This window comes from Bubalus bubalis, chromosome 18, assembly GCF_019923935.1.
Source record: "Bubalus bubalis isolate 160015118507 breed Murrah chromosome 18, NDDB_SH_1, whole genome shotgun sequence".
NCBI classification, from domain to species: domain Eukaryota; kingdom Metazoa; phylum Chordata; class Mammalia; order Artiodactyla; family Bovidae; genus Bubalus; species Bubalus bubalis.
In genome coordinates, this window is record NC_059174.1 from 25,301,032 (window position 1) to 25,326,176 (window position 25,145).

Genomic DNA, 25,145 nt, shown 5'->3' on the forward strand with positions numbered 1-25,145 from the left:
AATACATCAAAATTAAAGTTTTGTGTTTAATGAAGGTCACTACAGGCAAGGTTGGTGGACCTGTGACAGAAAGGAGGGAGGCATTTGCAGCATCTGGAACCAGGGATTAACACCTGGAAGTCCTGCAAATCCAAACAAGATAATTCTGCAATAAAGAAAAATGGGTTGAGTTTTTAAAAGACAGTTTCAGAAGAAGAAACCCTTGAAGCTAACACATTAGCACATGAAGACAGATTTAAAACCTTTAGTAATCAGAGAGGCACATACTCAAATGACAGTAAGACCTTGTTGTACCCCTACGAAACTGGCAAACATCAGGAAGGGAATGAATATCAACTGCTGGCGGGGGCAAGGGTGCCAGGCTCCCTCAGGAATTGTGGGAGGTGGAGAGAGTGCAGGTTTCACCACCTGAAAAAAAGTGCAGTGTTGCTGCTGAGCCAGCTGTCCTGCTCCTGGTTCTTTAGCCCAAAGATACACTTGCAGGTCTAGAAGGGTCTCCACCAATGACATGTGTGGCATTATCTGTGAATAATGGGAGTTGATGGCAAATTGGGGTGTCCATGGCTAAGAGAGTAAAGAGGAAATTAATGTGGGTGGATCTTTTTTTTTTTAATAAAGTCTGGTGCAGCTTTTGTTTGTTTGTTTGTTTAATATTTATTTATTTTCTTTATTCGTTTGTCTATGCCAGGTCTTAGTTGCAGCATGCAGGATCTAGTTCCCTGACCAGGCCCCCTGTTTTGGGAGCCCAGACTCTTAGCCACTGGACCACCAAGGAAGTCCAGTGGGTGGATCTTAAAAACACAGTTCTTAGCAAATATCTAAGAAACATAAAAATATTAATACAATATCATTAACGCCAATTAAAAATGCTGACAGCATGAAAAAGAATGCTCATTTGGTGGGGAGTTGGGGAGCGTCAGAATGATGCCTATGTGGGCTGGGAATGGGTACAGAGGAATAAACAACTATGCAGAGGAAATTAGGTGTTGCACGAGACAAAAGGAAAAAGGAGGCCTATGTTCCATTCCACCGGTGGCGCATATCACATTTTCCTTTTCCTCTTCCCTTCCTGGCCGCCTCCCAGGTGAATTCCGCAGAGAGGTAATTCCAGGCTGAACTCCAGGACTGAAGTCCACATGCCATCTTAGGAACTTTCCCTCCATCTAAATTATCTTTCTCACTTTATTTTATATGACTGCATAATGTTCCAGCCGGAAGGAAAAAAATTATTCTTTATTATGAAGAATTGAGGTGATTCCTACATTTTCACCAATAGCAGCAACTATACAATCTCGTCCAGACATCTGCAGGATTTCTCTGGACCCCACTCCCCCCCGACAAGGCGGCATCACAAGTTCTGTGGGCCCTTTCCTTCAAAAACAAAACAGAAGTTATCTTTTACGACTGCATTGGTACGAAGACGAATATAATCCCAGGTGGACTCATAATGTGCATTATCGGTCTATTCATTTTTTCTTTGTAATTTAAAAGAAATTAAAGTAAGCATTTTCATGGGCCACTAACCTAAGAAGTAAGTTTTCTCTGTGCCATGAGATTTATACTAAATCAGTGGTCCAGCCTCAACTAGAACCGGGACTCAGGCAGCCTGACTGTCCACCATGACAGGCGGCCATGCCAGGACCCACCCTGGTTTCTATCTGTTTTGATGAAGGCCATACTGACCATGCAAGCAGAAGCAGTGCTGTCCTGGTAAATGTTTAACAACACCTGATGAGAGAAATCTCTAGGATTCTTGCCTGGAGAATCCCACGGGCAAGCTACAGTCCACAGGATCGCAAAGAGTCAGACATGACTGAAGCGACTTAGCACGCGTGATGAGAGAAAAAGTCCTTGTCTGCAGCATTTGCCAATTTCTGTGGTATAAATAATCTCATGGACAATTTTAAGCTACCCATGTGACATCACTGAACAGAGTTGGAAAAAGATGCGGAGTAGCTTACCCTTACATAATATTTTCGTTGTATGGATAACAATAGGGATAAATAACCTCTGGAGCTTAGATAACAATAAAATGCAGTAAAATAATTAGGAAGTGATGAGTTTTGAGTATTTCTTACCTCTGCTTTTAATATAGTCTATTTACTTATATGTTTTTGTAATTTGAATTTTACTAATGACTGTGTTCATCAATGGGTTCACAAACATTCCTAAAGCTTTAACCATCAGCTCTTGCAAACTGGCACACAAGCTGGTTCCAGCCCACCACGGGCTGAGGGACACACTGCAGTGGGTCTCCTGGACCCAGACCTGGTTAGTGACAAAAGACTACATTTCCCAGAAGCCTCCTCTCCCATGACCTGCCCTCAGCCTTGAAAGCTGTTACTATGGAGACAGGCTAACAGATGGTACAGGCTGTCCTCAAGGGTGAGATGGGAGCTGGGGATTGGGGTGGCTGAACCCCACCTGGCAGGGGGGAGGGCAAGGGCGCTGGTGGTAAGGGGGATTCTTCTGCCTGGGGCCTTTCAACCCCAAACTTTCTGGGTAAGTTTTCAGTGTGTGTGTGTGTGTGTGTGTGTGTGTGTGTGTGATGGTGAAGAGGAGGTTGCTGCTGGGGAGAAAGACGCAGGGAAGGGCTTGTGGGGTAGGGAGAATGCTGGGCACAGAACTGGGGGAACTTTAAGGCGGGACTGCCTTCCCCAAATTGTGCTTTAGCTGAAGGGGCAGGCTGATGCCGGGAATAAGTATTGCAAGTTCTGGCTCAGCTCCACCTCTGATGACGTGTTCTGTGACCTTGGCTCAGAGCCCATTTTAGTGGCTGCCCACTGACACCTTGGCCTCCTCCTCTCCTATGTCTTTCCTTTCTCACTCCCCCTCCACTAAACCATCCATTCCTTCTAGGATTTTTACATTTTGTTAGGGCCTTGCTGCTGCTGCTAAGTCACTTCAGTCGTGTCCGACTCTGTGTGACCCCATAGACGGCAGCCTACCAGGCTCCCCCGTCCCTGGGATTCTCCAGGCAAGAACACTGGAGTGGGTTGCCATTTCCTTCTCCAAAGCATGAAAGTGAAAAGTGAAAGTGAAGTCGCTCAGTCGTGTCCGACTCTTGGCGACCCCATGGACTGCAGCCTACCAGGCCCCTGCATCCATGGGATTTTCCAGGCAAAAGTACTGGAGTGGGGTGCCATTGCCTTCTCCTCATTAGGCCCTTAAATGCATGGATTTCAGAGCCAGAAATATACAGGTTCATGTATATTTCTGCTCCTTACTAGCTCTGTGACTTTAAGCCAAGCACTTAACCTCTCTAGGCCTCAGCGTTCTCCTCTGAAAAGTGGGTATCATAATAGTAATGCCTCATAGGGTCTGTAATGGAAAAACTCAGTCTTCCACCTTCTGTGTGTCTCCTTTACTTCTCAGACAAAACCCTTTGCTTCTGACACTTCTGGTTACCAAATGCGCAGTTTTCCCCTCACTGAGTAATTCCTTTTTAAAATATTCATTTATTTATTTGGCTGCATCAGTTCTTAGTTGCACAGCACACAGATCTACATTGCATCATGTGGGATCTTTCTTTGCAGTGCAAGGGCTCCCTAGTCGTGACGCATGGGCTCAGTAGTTTTGAGGAATGGGCTTAGTTGCTCCACTGCATGTGGGATCTTAGTTCCCTGACTAGGGATCAAACCGACATCCCCCGCATTGCAAGGAGGATTCTTAAACACTTGACCACCAAAGAAGTCCCAGGAAATTCTCCATGACACCACTTGGGTGTCCTACAATTCAACTCAATTCTGACACTACCTACTTGGAGATGGCATCAGATGCCACAGGTTAAGGGCTCAGTCCCACAAGACTCTTCCCACTCACTTCAGATGCCAATAGTAAGCAAGCAGTCGGTCCCTGGGTTACCCACAACTTCTGTTCAATGTGGCTACCAACTGGGGGTTCCCATGACCCCCTCCTCGGGTTCTATTTATTTGCTAGAGAGGCACAGGGAAACACCTCATTACATTTACCAGTTTATTAAAGGATACAGTAAAAGACACAGATGGCCAGGCAGGTGAAGAGATACATAATGCGAGATCTGGGAAGGTCCTGAGTGCAGGAGTTTCTGTCCCCGAAGAGGACGTTGCCTTTCTAACCTGGAGGCTCTCTGAATATCCTACTATTGAGAGTCTTATGGAGGTTTCCTCACATAGGCTTGATCAATTATTGAGCCCATTTCTACTCTTCTCTCTTCTCTGGAGAATGGAGGAGGGGCTGGAAATTCCAAGCTTCCAGCCACGGCTTGGTCTTTCTGGTGACTGGTCCCCATCAGGGAGTCATCCAGGGGGTCAACCAGCCTTGCTAAAACAGAAAAAAAAAAAGATGTGCCTGGTGTTCTTATCACTTTGGAAGTTATAAGGGGACTGGATCTTTGGTCCACTTTAGTGAGGCTGGGCTCTCTGGCTGCAGACAAGGCCTTCCCTAGGGCACATGAGCATATATGGCATTTCAGTGTCCATCCACCCTCCACCCCCCCACCCAAAGGTCCTCCATCCTGAGAGATGACGCAAGGGCTTGGCCAGAAGAGTGTAGGCTGTGTCACTGCCAACTGCCCCTTATTCAGGTGCCTTAGAGGCAGCCCCATTCTTGCCCTCTCTGTGTTCCAAGTTTGGTGATGTTACCTCTTTTTTTTTCCCCTTCCTTGCTATTATTAATGGGCTTCCCAGGTGGTGCCAGAGGTAAAGAATCTGCCTGCTAATTCAGGAGACATAGGAGACACAGGTTCCATACCTGGGTTGGGAAACAACAACTGCTTGTCTCCAGTGTTGCCAGCCATGGTGCCACCCAGTCTCGTGAGGCACTGGGAACCAGCCCTGTTAGCAGCTTAGTGACTGAGCATATAGGTGTCATATCTAAGAGGCCTAAAAGATAATTATGAATAAGTTTCTTTGAATTTAGACTTACTGGACTTCATAAATATATTTAATAGGAAACTTCATAATACTATCCATGCAGCACTAACATCACCTGCCAGAAGGAGAAAGTAACTGGCGGAATAAATATACAAAAAGCAAAGTAAGGTTAATAAGTCTCAGCTACCTGCTCCTGCCCTGACAATAGTCTCAACGTGTGACCTGCATCGTCTCTCTGCTTTAAGGGGAAATTTGCAAATGTCAGAAAGGTGTTACAGGTGTGCTCACACCACGTGGAGACTTTCTCTCTGATGGAAAGGACGTTTAAGAGGGTCTTGCCTCCTCCCTTTGTGATCTAAACCAGCGGTCCCCAACCTTTCTGGCACCAGGGACCAGTTTCATGGAAGATAATTTTTTCATGGACCAGGGGTGGAGGGAAATGGTTTAGGATGATTCAAGCACATACATTTATTGTGCAATTTATCTCTATTATTATGACATCAGCTCCACCTCAGACCATCAGACATTAGATCCCGGAGGCTGGGGACCCCTGAATTCTAAAGCACATCAAAGCACCATCCAGGGACACAGCTGGTGTCGTTGACTACATTCTGGCCTGAAATTGGCCATTCTGAGTGCATTTAATCCTCCTGCAGCGACCTCCTCTCTAGACAGTCAGAGACACGCCAGAATGGAGGTCCTGAAGGAGAAAGTGGAGGAGGAAGAGGCGGCGGAGCGAGAAGAAGCAGCTGAGCGGGCCGAGAGGGGAGAGAAAACAAAGAGGCCGATGGAGGTGCGGAGGGAGGAGACCACCATGACGCAGGAGATGCTCAGAGACCTGGAGAGGAAGCTGTCAGAGATTGAGGTCTCTGTCCCGGAGAAGCTCTTGTGAGTGTCAGGGATAGGGAGGGAGGGGACCTTGGCCCAGCCACCCTGGCGGTGGTCAGACCAGGGCTGGGCAGAGAGAGAGCAGGTCAGAATGGTGATGCCTGGGCTGGGAGGCAGCACGGGGACCTAGAAGGAGATGGTTAAGAGTGAGGACCATGCTTTCAGGCTGTCTGGTCCAAGTCTCTAACTCCTAGGGAGTTAACCCTCCCTAACTGCGTAACCTTGTGCAAGCCACTCAGCCTCTCTGTGCATCATTTCACTCATCTGTTTAAAGGGGCATCTGATCAACCCAGTGCTCAGTGACAACCTAGAGGGGTTGGATGATGGACAGGGGAGGGAGGTTCAAGAGGGAGGGGACATATGTATCCTTATGGTTGTTGTACAGCAGAAATCAACACAACATAGTAAAGCGATTATCCTCCAATTAAGAATAGATTAAAAAAATAAAAGAGCAGCTGATAAGAACGACACTTCCCTCCTAAGTAGTTATGAGGATTAAATGAGGACGGAGTAGAGCCGGTGGCAGCTAAGGTAGATGGAGGGTTCCCTGTGTGCCAGGCCCAACCCCACACAGGCTAATACCACCCTCTTGTGGGCACAGGACCTTTACTAAGGACACTATCGACACCTTCAAGCTGCCCCTTTCCTACCAAAGCAACACGCTCAAGGAGGAGCACCTGCTGCAGGTGGCGGACAACTTCTCCCGCCAGTACAGCCACCTGTGCCCCGACCGTGTGCCCCTCTTCCTGCACCCACTGAACGAGTGTGAAGTGCCTGTAAGACCGGGTGGTAGAGGGCAAGGCCGGGGCCGGAGCACAGAGGGCGGAGGGAGGCGGGCCAAGCACAGACCTCTCCTGGAGGATGGTGGGGGGCAGCATATAAACTCAAATGCCCACAGGCCCCAGCAGGCCCGGTGTGCATCACCCCTGGGGTCTGTGGTGGCTTGGAGCCCCCATGCCCCACCTAAGGGGCAGTCGGACAGCCAGTGCGATCTCCAGCCCCCAAGGCCAGCCCTGTGCAGACAAAGGCAGAACCCGAGTGCTGGCCTCCTTCCTTCCCACCCTGGGACCCAGGGCACGTCCCTGATTCTCACTGGGCCTCAGTTTCCCCACCTGTAGGCCCAATGGCAGGAGATGAATGCGAAGTTACAATGCCGCAGCCCATACATAGGTTGACAAGGGCTTGCAGACCGTTTGATCTGGCCCACCTGGTGATGTAACCCTTGTGTTAGCTGCCAGCACTTGGAACTCAGCTGTTCCCAACCAGATCCCTAGTCCCCTCTTTCCTGGATCTGGTAACCCTGGACTTGCATTTCTGCTACAGCCATCTGTGGGGGCTGCCCCTTAGGTGGGGCCATGTGTGATCTGGTGCTGGTGAAACCTTCCTCGAATTCACAGGGACGGAGACCCCAGAGGCCTGGCTCCTGGCCCCAGGGCAGCAGAGCAACCCCTCAAAGGCCATAGAAGCACTAGGTCCCCCACGCTGGGCAGCAGTATAGAGCCAGACAGACCCGACTCTGCTACTGACTGTGAACCTGAGCAAGTCAGCTCACCTCTCAGAGCCTCGGCTTCCTCACCCGTCAGTGGGACCTGCCTCACAGAGTTGCTGGGGGTCAGGGAGGTGATGCGGGACTGAGCGGCGCTGAGTGGGGTAGTGGTGATGATGCGGTAGTGATCACATCACTAGCACAGGATTATGCTAGATCTGGGCAAGAAGGGCCTTGAGGGAATCCCTTCCTCCAACTCCCAAGGCCCTGAGTAGGAACCTGCAGCCCAGAGAGGCCTAGAGAGTGGCCCCCAACCCCATGCTGAGGTCTCCAGCTTCCTCGGAGCACCGTGGTTTCCTCCCAAGTGGCACATTGCCCCAGGGCCTGTGGTCTCTCCCTTTGCAGAAGTTCGTGAGCACAACCATCCGGCCCACACTGATGCCCTACCCTGAGCTCTACAACTGGGACACCTGTGCCCAGTTCGTCTCTGACTTCCTGTCCATGGTGCCCTTGCCCGACCCCCTCAAACCTGTAAGTATCACCTGGGGCTGCATCCTTAGGCCACGAAGCCAGAGATGGGAAACCAGGCAGGTTGGGAGAAGGAGGCTTGGCCAGCCTCGGGCCACAGTCTATGAGTCTGTCGGGGCCGAACCCCTCACCGACCCCCTGGCTGGGAGGGAGGATGGGAACAGGCCTAGAAAGAGACAGCCACTTGCCTGAGGTCACACAACATGCTTGATCTCTGGACTCCCACCTCTTTGACTCCTTTGCCTCCTTCGGCTTTCAGAGTCTTCTTTTCAGGACTTTAGGAGGTGGAAAAGGAAAGAGGGGGACCTGCTACCCACGTTTCAAGGCCACATTTTTGGGGTTCTGACTAGCTTAATCTCTTTAAGAATGGAGGGTGGGAAGGAGGGAGAGAAAAGGGAATATGTACACAGTGGAGAAAGAGAAGAGAGAGACAGAGGTAGAAGGTAAGGGTAACTTTGGAATAAAACCATAAAACATCCAATCAAAGATCCTCAGGCCAGAAGCCTCAACATCTAGACGGTCTTTCCCACCAGGAAGAAGTCCATGGCCCTTTGGAATTACAGGCAAATGTGGATTGCACTTTCTGGACACGGGGGCTGTGGTTTTCACCCCATTCTTAGCAGGCTCCCTAACCCAGCAAAGGGGAGGAGCCCCATTGGGGTTGAGCCTGCACACTGGCCCTGGCGCCCAGCCCTGGGGAGACTGGCGAGGGGCAGGGGGCAGCTGTACTGACCAGCCTGCTGTGCCCAGCCCTTGTACCTGTACTCCTCAACCACTGTGCTCAAGTACCAGAAGGGGAACTGCTTCGACTTCAGCACACTGCTCTGCTCCATGCTCATCGGCGCCGGCTACGATGCCTACTGTGTCAACGGCTACGGCTCCCAGGACCTGTGCCACATGGACCTAACTCGGGAGGTGTGCCCACTCACCATGAAGCCCAAGGAGGTACGGCCGGGCCCCTGCTGCCCTCAGCATCACATGAGACACGCCATCCTTATGGCAGCCTGTCCCTGCCGCTGAGCTCTACAACTGGGACACCCGCGCCCAATGAAATCAAACCACTGATGATTTCTCTCCCCTTGGCATCTCCATGCACACAGCCCATTCCTCCAAACTGGCTGCTCCTCTCCACTTGTTGTCACTCAGTTGCAGCTACTGTGTTCCCCACAGTAGTGGATGCCACATGGTGACTATCTTCAGCCAAATTCTTCCAAATTTATCCTGTGCACATGATAAAAAGCCATCCAGTCATTTTCATATAAGGAAAAAGCAGACAAATGAACAGACATGTAGTTCTGTCTTTTTTTTCCCCCCTCTCATGTAAAAAGATCCCTTTTTTAACAGCACAAAATCTCACCAAACCTCCACCAAACCACAGCAGGCAGTGGTTGTGCTTGTATATATGCTGACTGAGTACACCATAATGACCCGAGGCAGCTGTGAACACTCAAAACACTTCTTAGTGAATTTAATTGTAGGAATCATTAAAGCATCTCTGTGCATTTGGAAAATAGCCACGCTACAGGCAGAAAGGACTTCCCAGGTGGCTTTAGTAAGAACCCACCTGCCAATGCAGGAGATGTAAGAGATGTGGGTTCAGTCCCTGGGTTGGAAAGATCCCCTGGAGGAGGGCATGGCAACCCACTCCAGTATTCTTGCCTGGAGAATCCCACGGACAGAGGAGCCTGGCAGGCTACGGTCCATAGGGTCGCAAAGAGTCAGACATGATTGAAGCGACTTAGCATGCATGCACAGGCAGATAATGCTTTTCATGAACTGGATTGATTCTAGGACTTTGTGATCCAGGGTCAAGGCCCCATGAGTATCTGCAGCTTGGGGCAGGGGATCCAGGGGCCTGAGGCAACCAGCATCATGCACCTGTGTTATACCTGTGTGAGCAACTGGGGCCCCTGGGGCTGTTCTCTGGTGGAGAAGGAAAGGGAGGCACCTGGTGAGAGCCCAGCCTGCTGTCTCAGGCCCAGCTCCCCTGGAAAGATGGAACAAAAAAAGTTCCATCACTGCTTTTGGCTCCAAAGGCCTATGAACTCACATACAGGCCTCTTAGCTCAGCCAAAATTTTAATTATGAAATTGATATCAATAGCTAATGGGTGCTGAGAACATTCCGGTCTATAAACCACTTACATGTTTCTTGACTTGGTTGCTCCTCTCAAGAGCACTGCGTGGTAGGAATGATTGCTCTTGTGTTTTACATGTGAGTGTGTTGAGATCAAATAGCTTTTGTGACCAAAGTCACACAGCTGGTAAATGGGTCCCTGGGGGCTGAGGCCCAGTCTGTCTGACTATGAATGGTGGAGATTCGCTATTTCTCCCTCATACTAGGTCCCCATTCTGCAGCTTCTGTGGTGTCTTTTCCTGGACATTTTCTGGCCACCTAGCACACATTTGTGTACACACGCTCATGTGCACATGCACACACACACACACACACACATTTGTGTACACACGCTCATGTGCACATGCGCACACACACACACACACACACACACACACACAGGCTTTGTTCTTTTTCTGAGCCCAGGAAACACTCACTTCAAGTCAAAATGTGAAGCCCTGCAGTGGTAAAACCTGAAAATCTGATTCCCGACAATTTGCCCCATTTTCTAAATCAGACCAGATCGTAGCTAGTCTAGGCCATGGGGGATGAAGAACAGAAGTCACACCTCCTGAGCTCCGGCCTGGATGGGCAACTCATACAGACATTGTCCTGTCTGCATTTGACAGATCAAGCCTGGGGAAAAGGTTCTCACTGAATTTTGCAGAAGATGCTGCAGTTAGGGAAATGGGAGGACATACCCACAGTCACAGGTCTGGAGCTGAGGCTCTTTCTGTGTTTGGGGTCAGAGAACCTGCAGACTCCAGGAGCAAGAGTGTGGGTGGCTGCTGATCCTTTTCCTCTCATCTCGTGACAGAGTGTCAAGGAGGAGGAAAAGGCACCCCCTAAGAAGTATGCCATCAAACCTCCCAGGGACCTGACCAGCAGGTTTGAGCAGGAACAGGAGATGAAGAGGCAGGAGGCGATCAAGGCTGAGGAGGAGAATCGGCGGAAGCAGGAGGAGGCACGCCTCTTGGTGGGTCCACCATCCTCAGCCCTCAAGCCATGAACTCGGCTCCAGAGAAGGGGCTGCTTGGAATGGGGAAAAAGACTCAGGCCACAGGCCATGTGTTTATGGCCCCCAGGTTCAATTCCCCTCCTCCCTCTTCCAAAAACCCCACCTCCATCCCAGTGGTGGTCAGCCAGATGCTAATACTACAGAGCTGTGCTGCCTGGGCCAATTCATTGTGTGCTGTGCAGTTCTGGTGTCCTCCTTGATCCAGACCAGGAGCTCACTGAAGATATACCTGCATACACTCTACATCCATCCCTCATCCACCTTCCCACCACCCTCCAACCACCCTCCCAAAACCCTCCCACCACCCGCCCATCCCCCTCCCACCATCCTCCCACTGCCCACCCACCACCCTCCCACCTACCCTCCCAAAACCCTCCCACCACCCACCCACCACCTGCCCATCCCCCTCCCACCATCCTCTCACCTCCCGCCTACCACCCTCCCACCATCCTCCCACCACCCGCCCACCACCATTCCAAAACCCTCCCACCACCCGCCCACCACCTGCCCATCCCCCTCCCACCATCCTCTCACCTCCCGCCCACCACCCTCCCACCATCCTCCCACCATCCTTCCAAAACCCTCCCACCACCCGCCCATCCCCCTCCCACCACCCTCCCACCTCCCGCCCACCACCCTCCCACCATCCACCCATCATCTGCCCACCACGCTCCCACTATCCTCCCACCACCCTCCCACCATCCTCCCACCATCCTTCCAAAACCCTCCCACCACCCGCCCATCCCCCTCCCACCATCCTCCCACCACCCTTCCAAAACCCTCCCACCACCCGCCCATCCCCCTCCCACCACCCTCCCACCTCCCGCCCACCACCCTCCCACCATCCTCCCACCACCCGCCCATCCCCCTCCCACCATCCTCCCACCACCCTCCCACCATCCTCCCACCATCCTCCCACCTCCCGCCCACCACCCTCCCACCATCCACCCACCATCCGCCCACCACGCTCCCACCATCCTCCCACCACCTGCCCACCACCCTTCCAAAACCCTTCCACCACCCTCCCACCATCCTCCCACCACCTACCCACCACCCTTCCAAAACCCTCCCACCACCCGCCCACCACCCTCCCAAAACCCTCTGACCACCCTCCCACCACCCACCCACCACCCTCCCACCATCCTCCCACCACCTGCCCACCACCCTTCCAAAACCCTTCCACCATCCACCCACCACCCTCCCACCATCCTTCCAAAACCCTCCCATCACCCTCCCACCACCCGTCCACCACCCACCCACCACCTGCCCATCACCCTCCCACCATCCTCCCATCTCTCCTCCTATCCACCCACACTCTCATCATCCCTTTCATCTACTTTGCTTCCCTCCCTTCTTGTCTTTCCTTCCATATAGTATTTATTGAGGGTCTACTGTGGGATGCAGTAGACCCTGGTGATGCAATGATGAACATGGCACAGTGACCCTTTTTCCAGAGGGGTGCAGATAGGGAAGTCATATGGTGTCCCTCTATCTTTCTTTGGATGAAATCTCACCCAGAATCACAACACAGAAAGCCAATAAATCCCAGATACCCTAGAGCGCCAAAAGGTTAAGTTTATAAACCACAGATCGAGCTAGATCCTCCCATTTTATGTATAAGAAAACAGGTTCAGAAGTGGGGTGATGTCCTCAAGGTCACGAAGTCAACCAGAGATGCAGTGTGGATCAAAATTCGGTTATTTTGCCAGTTCCTCAGCCTCAGGGAGATGTTTGGACCCCTGATGATCCCCTTCCCATCCATTTGCCTCGAGGTCACCCACCTTTCCCATGCAGGAGCAGGAGAACGCAAAGACCGACCCCCTGCACGGCCTTCGTGTGCATTCCTGGGTCCTGGTGTTGTCGGGGAAACGCGAGGTGCCTGAGAGTTTTTTCATTGACCCATTCACTGCACGCAGCTACAGCACCCAGGACGATCACTTCCTGGGAATTGAGAGCCTTTGGAACCACAAGAACTACTGGGTCAACATGCAGGACTGCTGGAACTGCTGCAAGGTGCTGGGCAGGCCTGGGCGGGTGTGGCAGGCACAGTGGGGGAGGGTGGATGTGGGCCAGTGGGGAGAGCTGGCCACCAGCCAAGGGGGCTTTGAGCTTTTCCTGGAGTACCCAGGGCCTACTGCTTTACCCATACATAATCATTCCAGTATGATTATTGTCACTCTGTTAGTTTCTGTATCCTTATAAAATGTGGATTGTTAGTTCAATTGATTTTTTAAAAACATTGTATTGAAGTGCAATATACATGCAGAAAAATGCACTTATCCTACACGTCCAGCTCAATGAACTTCCATACATATTTATGTATAAAAACTCAGTGCCAGGACTTCGCTGGTGGTCCCGTGGTTGAGAATCCCTTTCAAATGCAGGAGACACGGGGTCGGTCTCTGATGGGGAAACTAAGATCCCTTATGCCCTGGGGCAATGAAGACCTAGTGCAGCGGAAACAAAACCCAAAACCTCAGTGCCGTTTACAGAAGTTAAAAAAGATGTGCACATGTTTGGAGGGAGGTTGTAACTGGATACCAGGGGACTTTCTGGGAGTGTGGATAATGTTCTATTTCTTGAACCAGTCTTTGCCATACAGCAACACCTCATCTCTTCCTGTAAGGACAATGCCAAATGAGCTCCACATTCAGGCCTATCCCAGGCCAGAGAGTTTCCGAGTCTCTCACCCAGAGACCAACACGGGAAGGGAGTCCCAGCCCCCTCAGGGCCTCCGTCCCCCTGTGGGGATGTGGAGGGCAGGCGAGGTCTCTCAGAGGCAGCCTGGAGCCACGTTCTGGCCCCTTTGAGACCCAGCTGGGTCTCTTCTCACCCTGGGCTTGGCTGTTCCTCGCCCCCTCCCTGCCCCTGTGGAATAGGAGGGGGGTACACTGGCTGTGGGGTGTGCTCAGCGACCCCCTTCTCCATCAGGATTTGGTCTTCGACCTGGGAGACCCCGTGAGGTGGGAGTACCTGCTCTTGGGGACCGACAAGCCTTTCCTGTCCCTGACTGAGGAGGAGGACGAGGGGATGAATGATGATGACGACGTGGAAAACCTGGTGAGCCTCCATGGAGTGGGGGGACTTGACACCCTGTCTTGCTTCAGGCCAGCCTGACACACTTCCCCCACAGGTATGTGTCTAGGGCGGGGCAGTTCAGATAGACCACTTATAGATTCCTTGAAGCAGAAGGGCCTGGACCATGCCCTCGTTTTGCAGATGGGCAGACTGTGGCCCAGACAGGTCCAGCAACTTGCCCGGGGCCCCCAAATGGTGCGGGGAAAGTCTGTGCATTCAGGCCTCATGCCCATCCCCCACTCGGCCCCCTCTATACACACACACACAGCCCACTTCCTGTTCAGGGGTTGCCCTGTCCTTTGGAGTAGGGCAATAAGACCCTCTCCAGAACCCATCCCTTTCAAGCCCCAGAACCCATCCCTCACATCCAGGCCTCTCCTGCATGATCGCAATGATCCTCCACACACGCTTCCAGACCTTTCTTGTCCCTCCTATCAGCCCTTCTGAAGGTCATTGGCCTGGTCATCTCTGATCTCCTACTCAGGGGCAATCCAGGCAGGTCTGCATGAGACCCTGTGAGTGGAAGTCAGAGGCCCAGATGCCTTCGCCACTGGTTCCAACATCTTGAGCAAACTTCCTAACTGTTGGAAACTTCAGTTTCATCATCTGCATGTAAAATGGGGAATGGGGTCAGTTACATCACGGTAGTAATAACTGGGGTATTCGTTTGCTAAAGTTGCCATAACACAGACTGGGTGGCTTAAACAGTAGAAATTTCTTTTCTCACAGCCCTGGAGACTGGAAGTCGAGCTGTCAGCAGGGTTGGATTCTCCTTAGGGGTGCCCACCCCCAGGTCCTCACACTCTTTCCTCTGTGTGCGTCTGTGTCCTAATTTCTCCCTATAAGGACACCAGTAGTATTGGATTAGGGCTCACCTGAATGACCTCAGTTTAACTTCGATACCTCTTTAAAGATCCTGTCTCCAAACATAGTCACATTCTGGGGTTCTGGGTTCTAGGACATATGAGTTTTGGGGGGATACAATTCAGCCCCCAGGTAACACTCACATGGCCCTTTCTAAGTGCTGTGAAAGTGGGAGCGGCTCAGTCGTGCCTGATTCTGCCACCCCATGGGCTGCAGCCCGCCAGACTTCTCTGTCCACGGGATTTTCCAGGCAAGAATACTGGAGTGGGTTGGGATCTTCCCGACCCAGAGATCGAACCTGGGTCTCCTGCATTGCAGGCAGATTCTTTATCATCTAAGCCACCAGGGAAGCCCTTTAACTTGCCAATATCTTCACAGCTACCCGGTGTGATGGGTACTAGTATTGTCATCCATGATTATTATTGCCCCATTTTACTGACAGGAAGGCTTACACACGGAGGGGTGAAATAAATGACCCAAAGTTACACAGCCAATAAGTGACAGCTGGGATTTGACTTGGGATTTGACAGTCCGGCTCCCAAGTCCGGGTTCTCAAAGGCAGTTCTGTTCAGCCTCCTGGGGCTGCATGAGGACAAGTGAGACCACCGGTGTGATGTGCTTGGAAAGACGTGTAGACCCACCTGGAAATGGTGTTGAGTGGGCGCAGCCTCTTCTCCCTGGAGACCAGAGAGCCTCCTCTGCTGTGCAGTAAATCCTGGACCACTGGCGCCCCCTGCTGGCCTCAAAATGAGAACAGACAAGCCAAGCGGGTGTCAGAAGTCTGAGCAATTTGGCAAGAAGACTTTTCTTTTTTTAATTTTTTATTTTATATTGGAGTATAGACGATTAACAACGTTGTGATAGTTTCAGGTGGACAGCAAAGGGACTCAGCCATGCATTTACATGTATCTATTCATGGAGAAGTTTCAAACTGGGAAAATCTTATGCAAGTTTCTGTGGTTACCTAACCTGAAGATCATTTGTCCAATGTAGTTGCCAAGTCGTGTCTGACTCTTTGCGACCCCATGGACTGTAGCCTGATAGGGTCCTCTGTCCATGGGATTCTCCAGGCAAGAATACTGGAGTGGGTTGCCATTTCCTCCTCCAGGGGATCATCCTGACCCAGGATCCAACCCACATCTCCTGCATTGGCAGGCAGGTTCTTTATCAGTGAGCCATGAGTGAAGCCCTTAAACCTGAGTTTGTTTCTGTTTTGCATGTGTATTCATTTGTATTGTTTTTAAATTGAACATCAGAGAAGTCATACTGGAGCAAGGCCTTATAAGTGAATGCATTCAATGTGAAAAATGTTTTACCCATAAATCCTTTTTCTATGTACATCAAAGAATTCACACTGGAGAAAGGCCTTCTATGTGCAATGGATGTCAGAAATCTTTTATCAACAACTCCAATTTCCATAGACATCAGAGAATTCACACAGGAGAAAGCCCTTATGCCTGTAATGTATGTGGAAAATCTTTTATAACTCTGGCTGACATTTGTTCTCATCAGAAAGTTCACAGCAGGGAAGTGCCATATAAGGGCAGTGACTATGTGACCTCCTTTAATCAAATGCACCTCCTCAGTTCTGGTAGGAAAATCCACACTGGAGAAAGTCTTAGGAGTGCAGTGAATGTGGGAAATCTTTTACTGCTAACTCTGGCCTTTGGTATCATCAGAGAATTCACAGTGGAGAAAGGCTTCATGAGTGCAGTGAACGTGGGAAATCTTTTCCTGCTAGCTGTGGCCTTTGGTATCATCAGAGAGTTCATTTGTCTAGACTAGGCCTTATTTGCCAGATGGGGAAACTAGGCTCAGAAAGAAAGAAAAACAATAAGGGCAACCAGGCAGTGTCCCAAACCCTTATGTGCATTTATCAGTCAATCCTCCCAAGCAGTTAGAAAACTGAGACTCAGAGCCATTAAGGGACTTTACCTGAGCTGGTGTTGGATGGAGGGTGGGGCTTGGGCCCACCTGACTCCAGAAGCCCCTCTTTTAACCAAAGGCCTGTGGCTTTGTCTCCTGCCTCTGCGGGAAGTGGGGGGAGGGGGTCACACAAGACAGGGCGTGGCTGTCCTCGCCAGGCACCAGGTGGGTAGAGGGGTAGAGCTGCTCCTCCTCCTCCCCCCGTCTCAGGTCACACCAGGTCAGATCTCCAGCACCGCTGGGGGAGCTGACAAGCCACCTTGGGGGGCTTGGCCCTGGGGGTTTAGAGAGCAGCTCTGACCTGCCCATAAGTCAGCCCTGATCAGAAGGCCCAGTCCTGATCAGAACTACCCACCCCACCCCCACCTCTCCCAACAGGGCAAGGAGGATGAGGATAAGAGCTTCGACATGCCGCCCTCATGGGTGGAGCAGATTGAGATCTCCCCCGAAGGTACAGCATCTCTGGGCCTTTGGGGGCATCTGTGGCGGCGGGATGCCTGCAGAGGCTGCCTCGGCCCCTCATTTCCAAACCCTGGCTCCATGTTTCCTGCTGCACCCTCTTCATCTCTTCCTTCCCACCATACACGCTCAGCTCTGCAGCCGGCGGCCTGACCCTAGTCTGGCACACAGGACAGGGCTCAGTTACCAGACCCAGAGTGATGGAGTATGGCAGGTGCTGGAGGACTGGGGACCGGGACACAGCTGTTCCCTCCCTGAGCCCACTCTGCCAGGAGGAGACTACGCACAGTGGCCAGTGGGGGCAGGGGTCTCAGGACCAAAAAGGGGCGGGCAGGGAAAGCAGGGGGGCGGGGCATGCTTGTGCCCTGTGCCAACCTCTGCTGATTGCTGAGATTTCCATCTGGGAGTGCCTGGACCCACGGGGAAGACCTAGGCTGTCCCATCAGGGTGGGAAGGGCTGGAGAGGGTGTCATGGGAACCTGGGGGTTGGAGGCTGGGGAGTGGGTGGGCAGAAAGGGCTTCTGGGAGGAAGGCTCATCTAAGCTAAGTTTTAAGGGATCGGAAGAAGTCAGCACAGTAAGGGCAGGAGGGGATGGTGTTTCCAGCCGAGGTCTGGAAGAGTGTGGTGTGGTCAGGCTCAAGCTGAGATGTCCTCCAGGGCAGGAGCCGCCCTGGTGACTTGTCCCCTCTGCCTTCCTGGAGTGGGCTTGGGGGCTGGAGGAGCTGAGCAAACAGCACAGTGAACAGAGGTTGACGAGTGGCTGGTGAGGCTGGCCTTCCCTTCCCCCAGTCTGGGGAGGAAGGACCCCAGCCCACTCTGTGTCCTCAGCTTTCGAGACCCGCTGCCCAAACGGGAAGAAGGTGATACAGTACAAGAGGGCGAAGCTGGAGAAGTGGGCCCCGTACCTCAACAACAACGGCCTCGTGTGCCGCCTCACCACCTACGAGGACCTGGAGTGTAAGGGGGCAGCTCTAGCTGCGGGGTGGGGGGGGAAGGGGGCAGAAGAGGTGGGTCCCCGACATGTTACGTGACCTCGGTCATGTCACCACCCCTATCTGTGTGAGTGTGGGCCCTGCTGGTGTGCTCTGTGTGCTGGGAGTGGTGGGACAGCAGCTGGGGGACCTGGCCTGGCTGCTTCAGACACCGATCGGACCCCACAGGTACCAAGACTTTGGAGATGAAGGAGTGGTACCAGAACAGGGAGGACATGTTGGAGCTGAAGCACATAAACAAGATCACGGGCTTGAATGTCGACTACTTCAAGCCGGGCCACCCCCAGGCGCTGCGCGGTGCGTGGACCCCGTCACTAGGCCAGGGTGGGAGCCCAGGGTGGGGGCCTCATGTGCTCCTTAGAGCAGCCTCCATGGCAGCTGATGCGTGGTGGGAGGAACCAGCATCCTTATTGCCAGGGTTCTTGGGTGGCAAGCAATCGAAATAGCCCCTGCCTCCCCAAGCAAAGCAGATGTGTGGGAGGTCAGAGGAAGCACAGAAAATCTAAGGAAATGTGACAAGTGTTCCTCCAGGAAAGGTAAAGCAGGGTTGCAGCCCATGCTGTGGTTGGGATCAGGTACCCATTCGGGCCACGTTTACAGGGGTTAGGATGCCTACAAGAAAACCAACAAGCACCCCCACAAGGGCAATGCAGGGGGCAGAAGTGTGGCAGTGCGGATGTGGCGGCAAGCCCAGTAGACTGGGAAGCAGGGAAGGACATATCCTGGGAGAGAATTAACAACCCAATCCAAGAATTCACAAAAGAAAAACATAGGCTCAATATACATCTAAAAACAGGACCAATCTCACTTGGTTGAGACAGGAAGGGGAGGGCAGGGTAGGGAAGGGAAGGGGAAAGAAAGAAAGAAAATCAATAAGGGACCAACCTACAACCCTTCAGTTGGCAAAAATTTAAAAATGGCCCTACCACGTGTAAGCAAGAGACTCCCCTTCATTCCTGGTAGGACGGCAAATTGGCACAACTTTTCTGGGGAGCGGTTGGGCAAAATAATCAATGATAGCTTTCAATTATGTACGTTTTTTGACCAGCAGTTCTGTTGCACAAATAGCAGGCAAGAAGAAAACATACATCAAACAGATGTTCATCACGGTGTTGATTATAATAACAAAAAAAGCTGGAAGCAGCCTAAACACCTAGCGCTAGGGCATTGGTGACATCACAGATGAGGCTTCTCCCCAAGGCCTGGGGTCGGGTTATGAAGCTAGGGGCCCCGGGTGCTCACCTAGGCGTCGCCCGGCCCCCACCTCCCCCGCAGTGCACTCGTACAAGTCCATGCAACCTGAGATGGACCGTGTCATGGAGTTTTATGAAACGGCCCGCGTGGACGGCCTGATCAAGCGGGAGGAGACACCCAAGACGATGACAGAGCACTACCAAGGTCGGCCGGACTTCCTCTCCTACCGCCATGTCAATTTCGGGCCCCGGATGAAGAAGCTGGCTTTGAACAGCGCAGAGTCAAACCCCCGGCCCATGGTGGTAAGTACTTGCTGGACTTGGGGATGGGGTGCCTGCCTACTCTGGTGGGCCAAGGTTACCCTGAAGGGGAGGAGCCCCGACTCCAGGGAGTCTTCTTTACTGAGTGACCTTTCCTGTTTTACCAAACACACCATCTTGGGTCTGTCTGATGCCGGACGTCAGCCACTGGGCCACCGAGGTATTGTCTTTGTGTGTGTATACGCACTCTTGACTAAACACTTAGAAAATATGTAAAATTATAAAAAGTAAAAAACATCTCAGAATTTCATCTCTCAGCTATTATCACATATTAATAGATTGGATTTTGAGAGTCTTTTCAAAGATGTGTGTGTGTGCATGTGTGCAGAATTCCTGTATCACTCTCTTCACTTAAATTGTGCAGCTTTTTCCTCCATATCATCACAAGTTATTTTGCACCTATATTTAACCTCTGCACACCAAAGAAGCTCTTTTTAGCAGTAAGCATTGTCAAGTGATAGAGCAGGCTGCCTGGAGAGGTGGTGAGCTCCCCATCTCTGGAGGTGGGCAAGCAGAGTCTGGCAGAAGGAGCTAGAGAAGAAATGGCGCACCACACAGGGCTGGAGCGCTGGGCACTGAGAACCCTGGGGCCTTGAGAGCCACTGTCAAGCTGGGAGGGGCTGTTCTACATAACCCCCCACCCCCCAAATAACTCCAGACACCAGCGTCCCTGAGGGTCCTTTGCGCCTGTCCTCAGGGCAAGCACAGAAGTCCCCCTTTTCCACCCTGCCTCCTCCGCATGTTCTGGTGTCCCAGAAAATCACAGAGAGATTCTTCCGCAACCCTGCGAAGCCTGCGGACGAGGACGTGGCCGAGCGAGTGTTTCTGATCCCCGAGGAGCGCATTCAGCTGCGCTACCACTGCCGCTCCGACCACATCACGGCCAACAAGCGCGAGTTCCTGCGGCGCACGGAGGTGGACAGCAAGGGCAACAAGATCATCATGACCCCCGACATGTGTATCAGCTTCGAGGTGGGCTTGGGAGTCTGGTGGGCAGGGGCAGGATGGGGTGGAGTGAAGAGAGAGCCCTGGGGTGGAAGGCCCTGGCACCCAGCCTGGAAATTCATCTTCGCCCCTGGGAAAATCAAGACCTCCCATCTGGGAATAATACTCTTTGAGCTCCTCTGAAAATCGTCTCCTTTTCCATCCTGCGACCAAGGCTGTGACAGATCTCAGCACCTCCACAGGGCTGGCTTTCCTAGTTCCAATCCTGACTTTGCTGGCACATTCCTTGGCCCCTCTGAGTCTCCAGTTTCTCTTCTGTTGCTAGTTGTGCTTTTAGAGATGCAACAGATCCAGAGAGGTGAAGCAACTGGCTGGAGGTCACACAGCTAGAAAATGGCAGGGAAAGATTTGAACCCAAGAGATCTGGCTCCAGAATCTGCCCACAACCCCAGCCGTTGCTGCTGCTTCTCTGAGTCACTGTGGCCATTGTTCCAGGTGGAGCCGATGGAGCACACCAAGAAGCTTCTCTACCAGTACGAGGCCATGATGAAGCTGAAGAACGAGGAGAAGTTGTCCAGACATCAGGCCTGGGAGTCGGAGCTGGAGGTCGGGTGTTCTGTGGGAGTGGGCAGATGGCAGGTAGCAGGGGTGGGGGGTGTTTTAACTATGTCTGCCCCCACTTCCCAACTCAGGTGCTGGAGATCCTGAAGCTTCGGGAGGAGGAGGAGGAGGCACACACGCTGACCATCTCCATCTATGACACCAAGCGCAACGAGAAGAGCAAGGAGTACCGAGAGGCCATGGTGAGCCCTGCTCCTTGGCTTCCCCCCGACCCCTCCCCCACCCACCCACCCCCACCTCCAGGGTGCTGAGGTTGATAGGGATTCTCGGGAGAAGCCCTTTAGAGGTGATGAAGTTATTGACACCACAGTGGTCATCTTTGCTGTGAGCTGACCATTTCCCTGGATCACGCCCCAACACATGCTCAGGATACAGGCCAGGTCCCCCCACACCACCTCCAGGAGCTATGGCCAAGCCAAGACCTCCACTTGGGGGCTTCCCTGGAGGTTGTGACCTGGGCTGGTAGCACCAGTGAGTGGACTCTGGCCATGGGCCTGAGTTTTCTGGCCCCTGCACATACCTTCACATTACCCACTCTGGTTGCAAGACCCAGCTTGGTTTTTTTGAGGCCAGCTTCTAAATCCCCTTCACCAACCAAGTGGAGATTTCTAAAAAAAAAAAATAGATGAGGTTGGCAAGACAGGACTGGGCACCTGAGGTCTGGTTCTCAGACCCCCAGAGGTGGGGATGTCTGCCCCCACATCTCTAGCTTCACTGGGCTCTGGCGGCCAACACAGCACATAAAGAAGGCCCCAGGGTGGAAGGGAAAAAAGGGACTCACCAGCAGTTTTTAACATCAGTAACAACCACGCTTTATTACCATTTATCGAGCGAGCATCTGCTGAGTGATAGGTATGTACCGAGGCTTGAGTGGAGACGTGTGAACTCACAGACACCAGAGTTGGCCGTCACCAATAACCATGATCTCAGGAGACAGCACAGAGCCCTCCGAGGCCTCAAGCACAGAGGGTTTGAGGCCCAGTTCTGTGTGGTCACATCTCGATAGAGCTGGTTGGGGGATGTCTGCGGCCCCTGCTGGTCCAGCCGACCCCCGGCCCCCTCTTACAGGAGCGCGTGCTACACGAGGAGCACCTGCGACAGGTGGAGGCCCAGCTGGACTACCTGGCCCCGTTCCTGGCCCAGCTCCCGCCTGGGGAGAAGCTCACGCGCTGGCAGGCCGTGCGCCTCAAGGATGAGTGCCTGAATGACTTCAAGCAGCGGCTCATTGACAAAGCCAACCTCATCCAGGCCCGCTTTGAAAAGGTGCAGCCAGGGCCCTGGCAGGGGTGGGCACCTCGGCATCCTCCAGCGGAAAACCGGCCCAGGGCTGTTGGCTCACCATCTCTTAGACTTGTGAGGGACTATCAGGCAGAGGGGGAGGAGGCCAGTGCCTGGTGTGTCCAAAGGACCAAGCTGTCCTTTCTCATCCTTGTTTATTGGGTGGAAAGGTGGATGGAGGGGTGGATGGCTGGCTGGCTGGAGCATTATAACAACTCCTATAGTTTTTGACCCATGTCTGTTGGTCAGGTACACCCGTGTAGTTCCCCTGCATTATCTTATTTAATCTTCCCAAACATCTCTATGGTGGTGGGGGTGGGGGTGGGTGCAATGACCTTCATTTTGCAGACGACAGATTGGAAGCTCTGAAAATGTACTTTGACCAGAGTCATGTGGCTCTCAGTCCTGACTCCTGCTCTAACCTCGTGGACATGTTGTTGTTTAGTCGCTAAGTTGTGTCCGACTCTTTCTGACCCCATGGACTGTGTAGCCCACCAGGGTCCTCTGTCCATGGGATTTCCCAGGCAAGAATACTAGAATGGGTTGCCATTTCCTTCTCCAAGGGATCTTCCCCAGTCAGGGGTCTAACCCTCGTCTCCTCTATTGGCAGGCTGATTCTTTACCACTGAGCCACCTGGGAAGTCCTTGTGGACATATATCCCTCTAAACAAGGCCCCAGAATTTCTGCCTCTGCTTCTCTGGCTTCTAGGAGAAGGGGTGACGGGGCTGACCTTACGGGGCTGTCTGATGCCCTGTGCGGGGGCGGGGTCAGCATGCAGTCTGGGTCAGCCCTCCTGCTCTCCTTCCCTATGCCCACAGGAGACTCAAGAGCTGCAGAAGAAGCAGCAGTGGTATCAGGAGAATCAGGTGACCCTGACGCCTGAGGATGAAGACTTATACCTGAGTTACTGCTCTCAGGCCATGTTCCGCATCCGTATCCTGGAGCAGCGGCTCAGTCGGTGAGGAGGCAGGGGTGGGGGGAGCCGAGCGGACCCACAAGGATGTTGGAGCACCAGCTTTTGTTTTTTTGGTTGTGCTGAATCCTCATTGCGGTGCATAGGCTTCTCCAGTTGTGACATGCAGGCTCAACTGCCCTGCAGCATGTGGGGTCTCAGTTCCCTGACCAGAGATTGAACCCATGTCCCCTGCAATGGAAGAAGGATTCTTAACCACTGGGCCACCAGGGAAGTCTCGGAGTACCAGCTTTGTAACCCCTACTTCTGATTTCAGACACAAGGAGCTGGCCCCACTGAAGTACTTGGCTCTGGAGGAAAAGCTCTACAAGGACCCACGCCTGGTGGAGTTACTTAAAGTCTTTGTTTGATGCTCTTCACCCCCTACACCTGTGGTCCTCTGAGTCCCTCCTGAGGCCTCAGCAAAGCTGCCAGAGAAAGAAACCTCCCCCAAAGCCTGGCCCTCGTGTTCCCCATGCTCAGCTAATGACCATCCACTCAGGCACACTACCTTCCTGCTTTGCCTAATTTACCTGTAAATAAACACTTGCCATTTGCCACGTGTACCTCATGTTTCACAGACTCCAGCAGCAGCCTTTTTCTCCTTCCCTTCTTTATCTGTGGCCTGGGACCACCTTTACAGCCTTATCTTATTTAATACAGCAACTGCATCCCCATTTCACACATGGCTAATTAGTGGCTGATAAGAAGAGGCACTGGAATTCAGTCACTTGCAGTCTAGCATTGAGAACCCAAGTTCTGGCGCACACACCTTAGGCTTGCCATTCCCACTTTGTGAGCTGGGCCACCCCAGCCATGGTGGGGGTGCAAGACCCTCATTTTGCAGACAAGAAACTGGAAGCTCTGAAATGTACCGTATCCAGAGTTTCATGGCTGTCTCAGCCTTAACCCCGGCTCTGACTTCATAAGCATTATATCCCTTTAAACAATATCCCAGTGGCTTTCTCCCAAGACATGTGTGTGACCCCTGCCTCTGCTCCTCTGACTTCTGTGGGTAGCGGCCCTTCCCAAAGCCCACCCCACCCGAGTCCCAAATGAAGTCGGCCTTTATCGGGTTGCAAATCCAAATTGGTGGTCCCCTTCAAGTTGCAGTGCACTCATCCATTAATCGAGGCTGTGGGGGTAGCATTCCCGGGCTCCAAGACTGACTCAGACCCAGAATCAGACTCTGTTTCCCTCTAAGCCTCCTGTGTGGGATTCAAGCTGGGGTCCAAGCCAGAGAAGAGGGACAAAGTTCTCAGAGCACACCAGCACCGAACCCGAGGAAAAAGAAAAAAACAGCAGTTTCGGCAAAGTGCTGACCAAGGCCTCAGTTCAGTTCAGTCGCTCAGTCGTGTACAACTCTTTGCAATCCCATGAATTGCAGCACACCAGGCCTCCTTGTCCATCACCAACTCCTGGAATTCACTCAAACTCACGTCCATTGAGTCAGTGATGCCATCCAGCCATCTATCTCATCCTCTGTCGTCCCCTTCTCCTCCTGCCCCCAATACCTCCCAGCATCGGAGTCTTTTCCAGTGAGTCAACTCTTCGCATGAGGTGGCCAAAGTATTGGAGTTTCAGCTTTAGCATCATTCCTTCCAAAGGACACCCAGGACTGATCTC

The 25,145-nt window shown here is 52.4% G+C and overlaps 1 protein-coding gene and 1 long non-coding RNA gene across 3 annotated transcripts; one reads left to right on the plus strand and one right to left on the minus strand.

Moving 5' to 3' along the window:
* Positions 1 to 2,345: 2,345 nt before the first annotated feature.
* On the plus strand, positions 2,346 to 24,076 carry DRC7 (dynein regulatory complex subunit 7). Of its 2 annotated transcripts, none has more exons than XM_006059038.4 (18): positions 2,346 to 2,385; positions 5,510 to 5,741; positions 6,343 to 6,517; positions 7,633 to 7,758; positions 8,506 to 8,700; positions 10,688 to 10,846; positions 12,683 to 12,901; positions 13,820 to 13,948; positions 17,135 to 17,207; positions 18,045 to 18,173; positions 18,377 to 18,505; positions 19,484 to 19,704; positions 20,479 to 20,694; positions 21,163 to 21,273; positions 21,360 to 21,470; positions 22,357 to 22,551; positions 23,386 to 23,525; positions 23,797 to 24,076. In XM_006059038.4, exons 1-18 carry the CDS (start codon positions 2,364 to 2,366, stop codon positions 23,888 to 23,890), a joined length of 2,676 nt encoding a protein of 891 aa, XP_006059100.4. In that variant the 5' UTR covers positions 2,346 to 2,363; the 3' UTR covers positions 23,891 to 24,076. The 2 variants fall into 2 exon arrangements, with proteins under 2 accessions (XP_006059100.4, XP_006059101.4); XM_006059039.4 differs by having other exon boundaries at positions 2,374 to 2,502.
* On the minus strand, positions 18,700 to 22,396 carry LOC123330387. The gene is made up of 3 exons (XR_006546255.2): positions 22,070 to 22,396; positions 21,809 to 21,896; positions 18,700 to 21,421 (listed from the first exon to the last, which is right to left on the minus strand). It is a non-coding gene; the product is annotated as an uncharacterized LOC123330387 (long non-coding RNA).
* Positions 24,077 to 25,145: the final 1,069 nt, after the last annotated feature.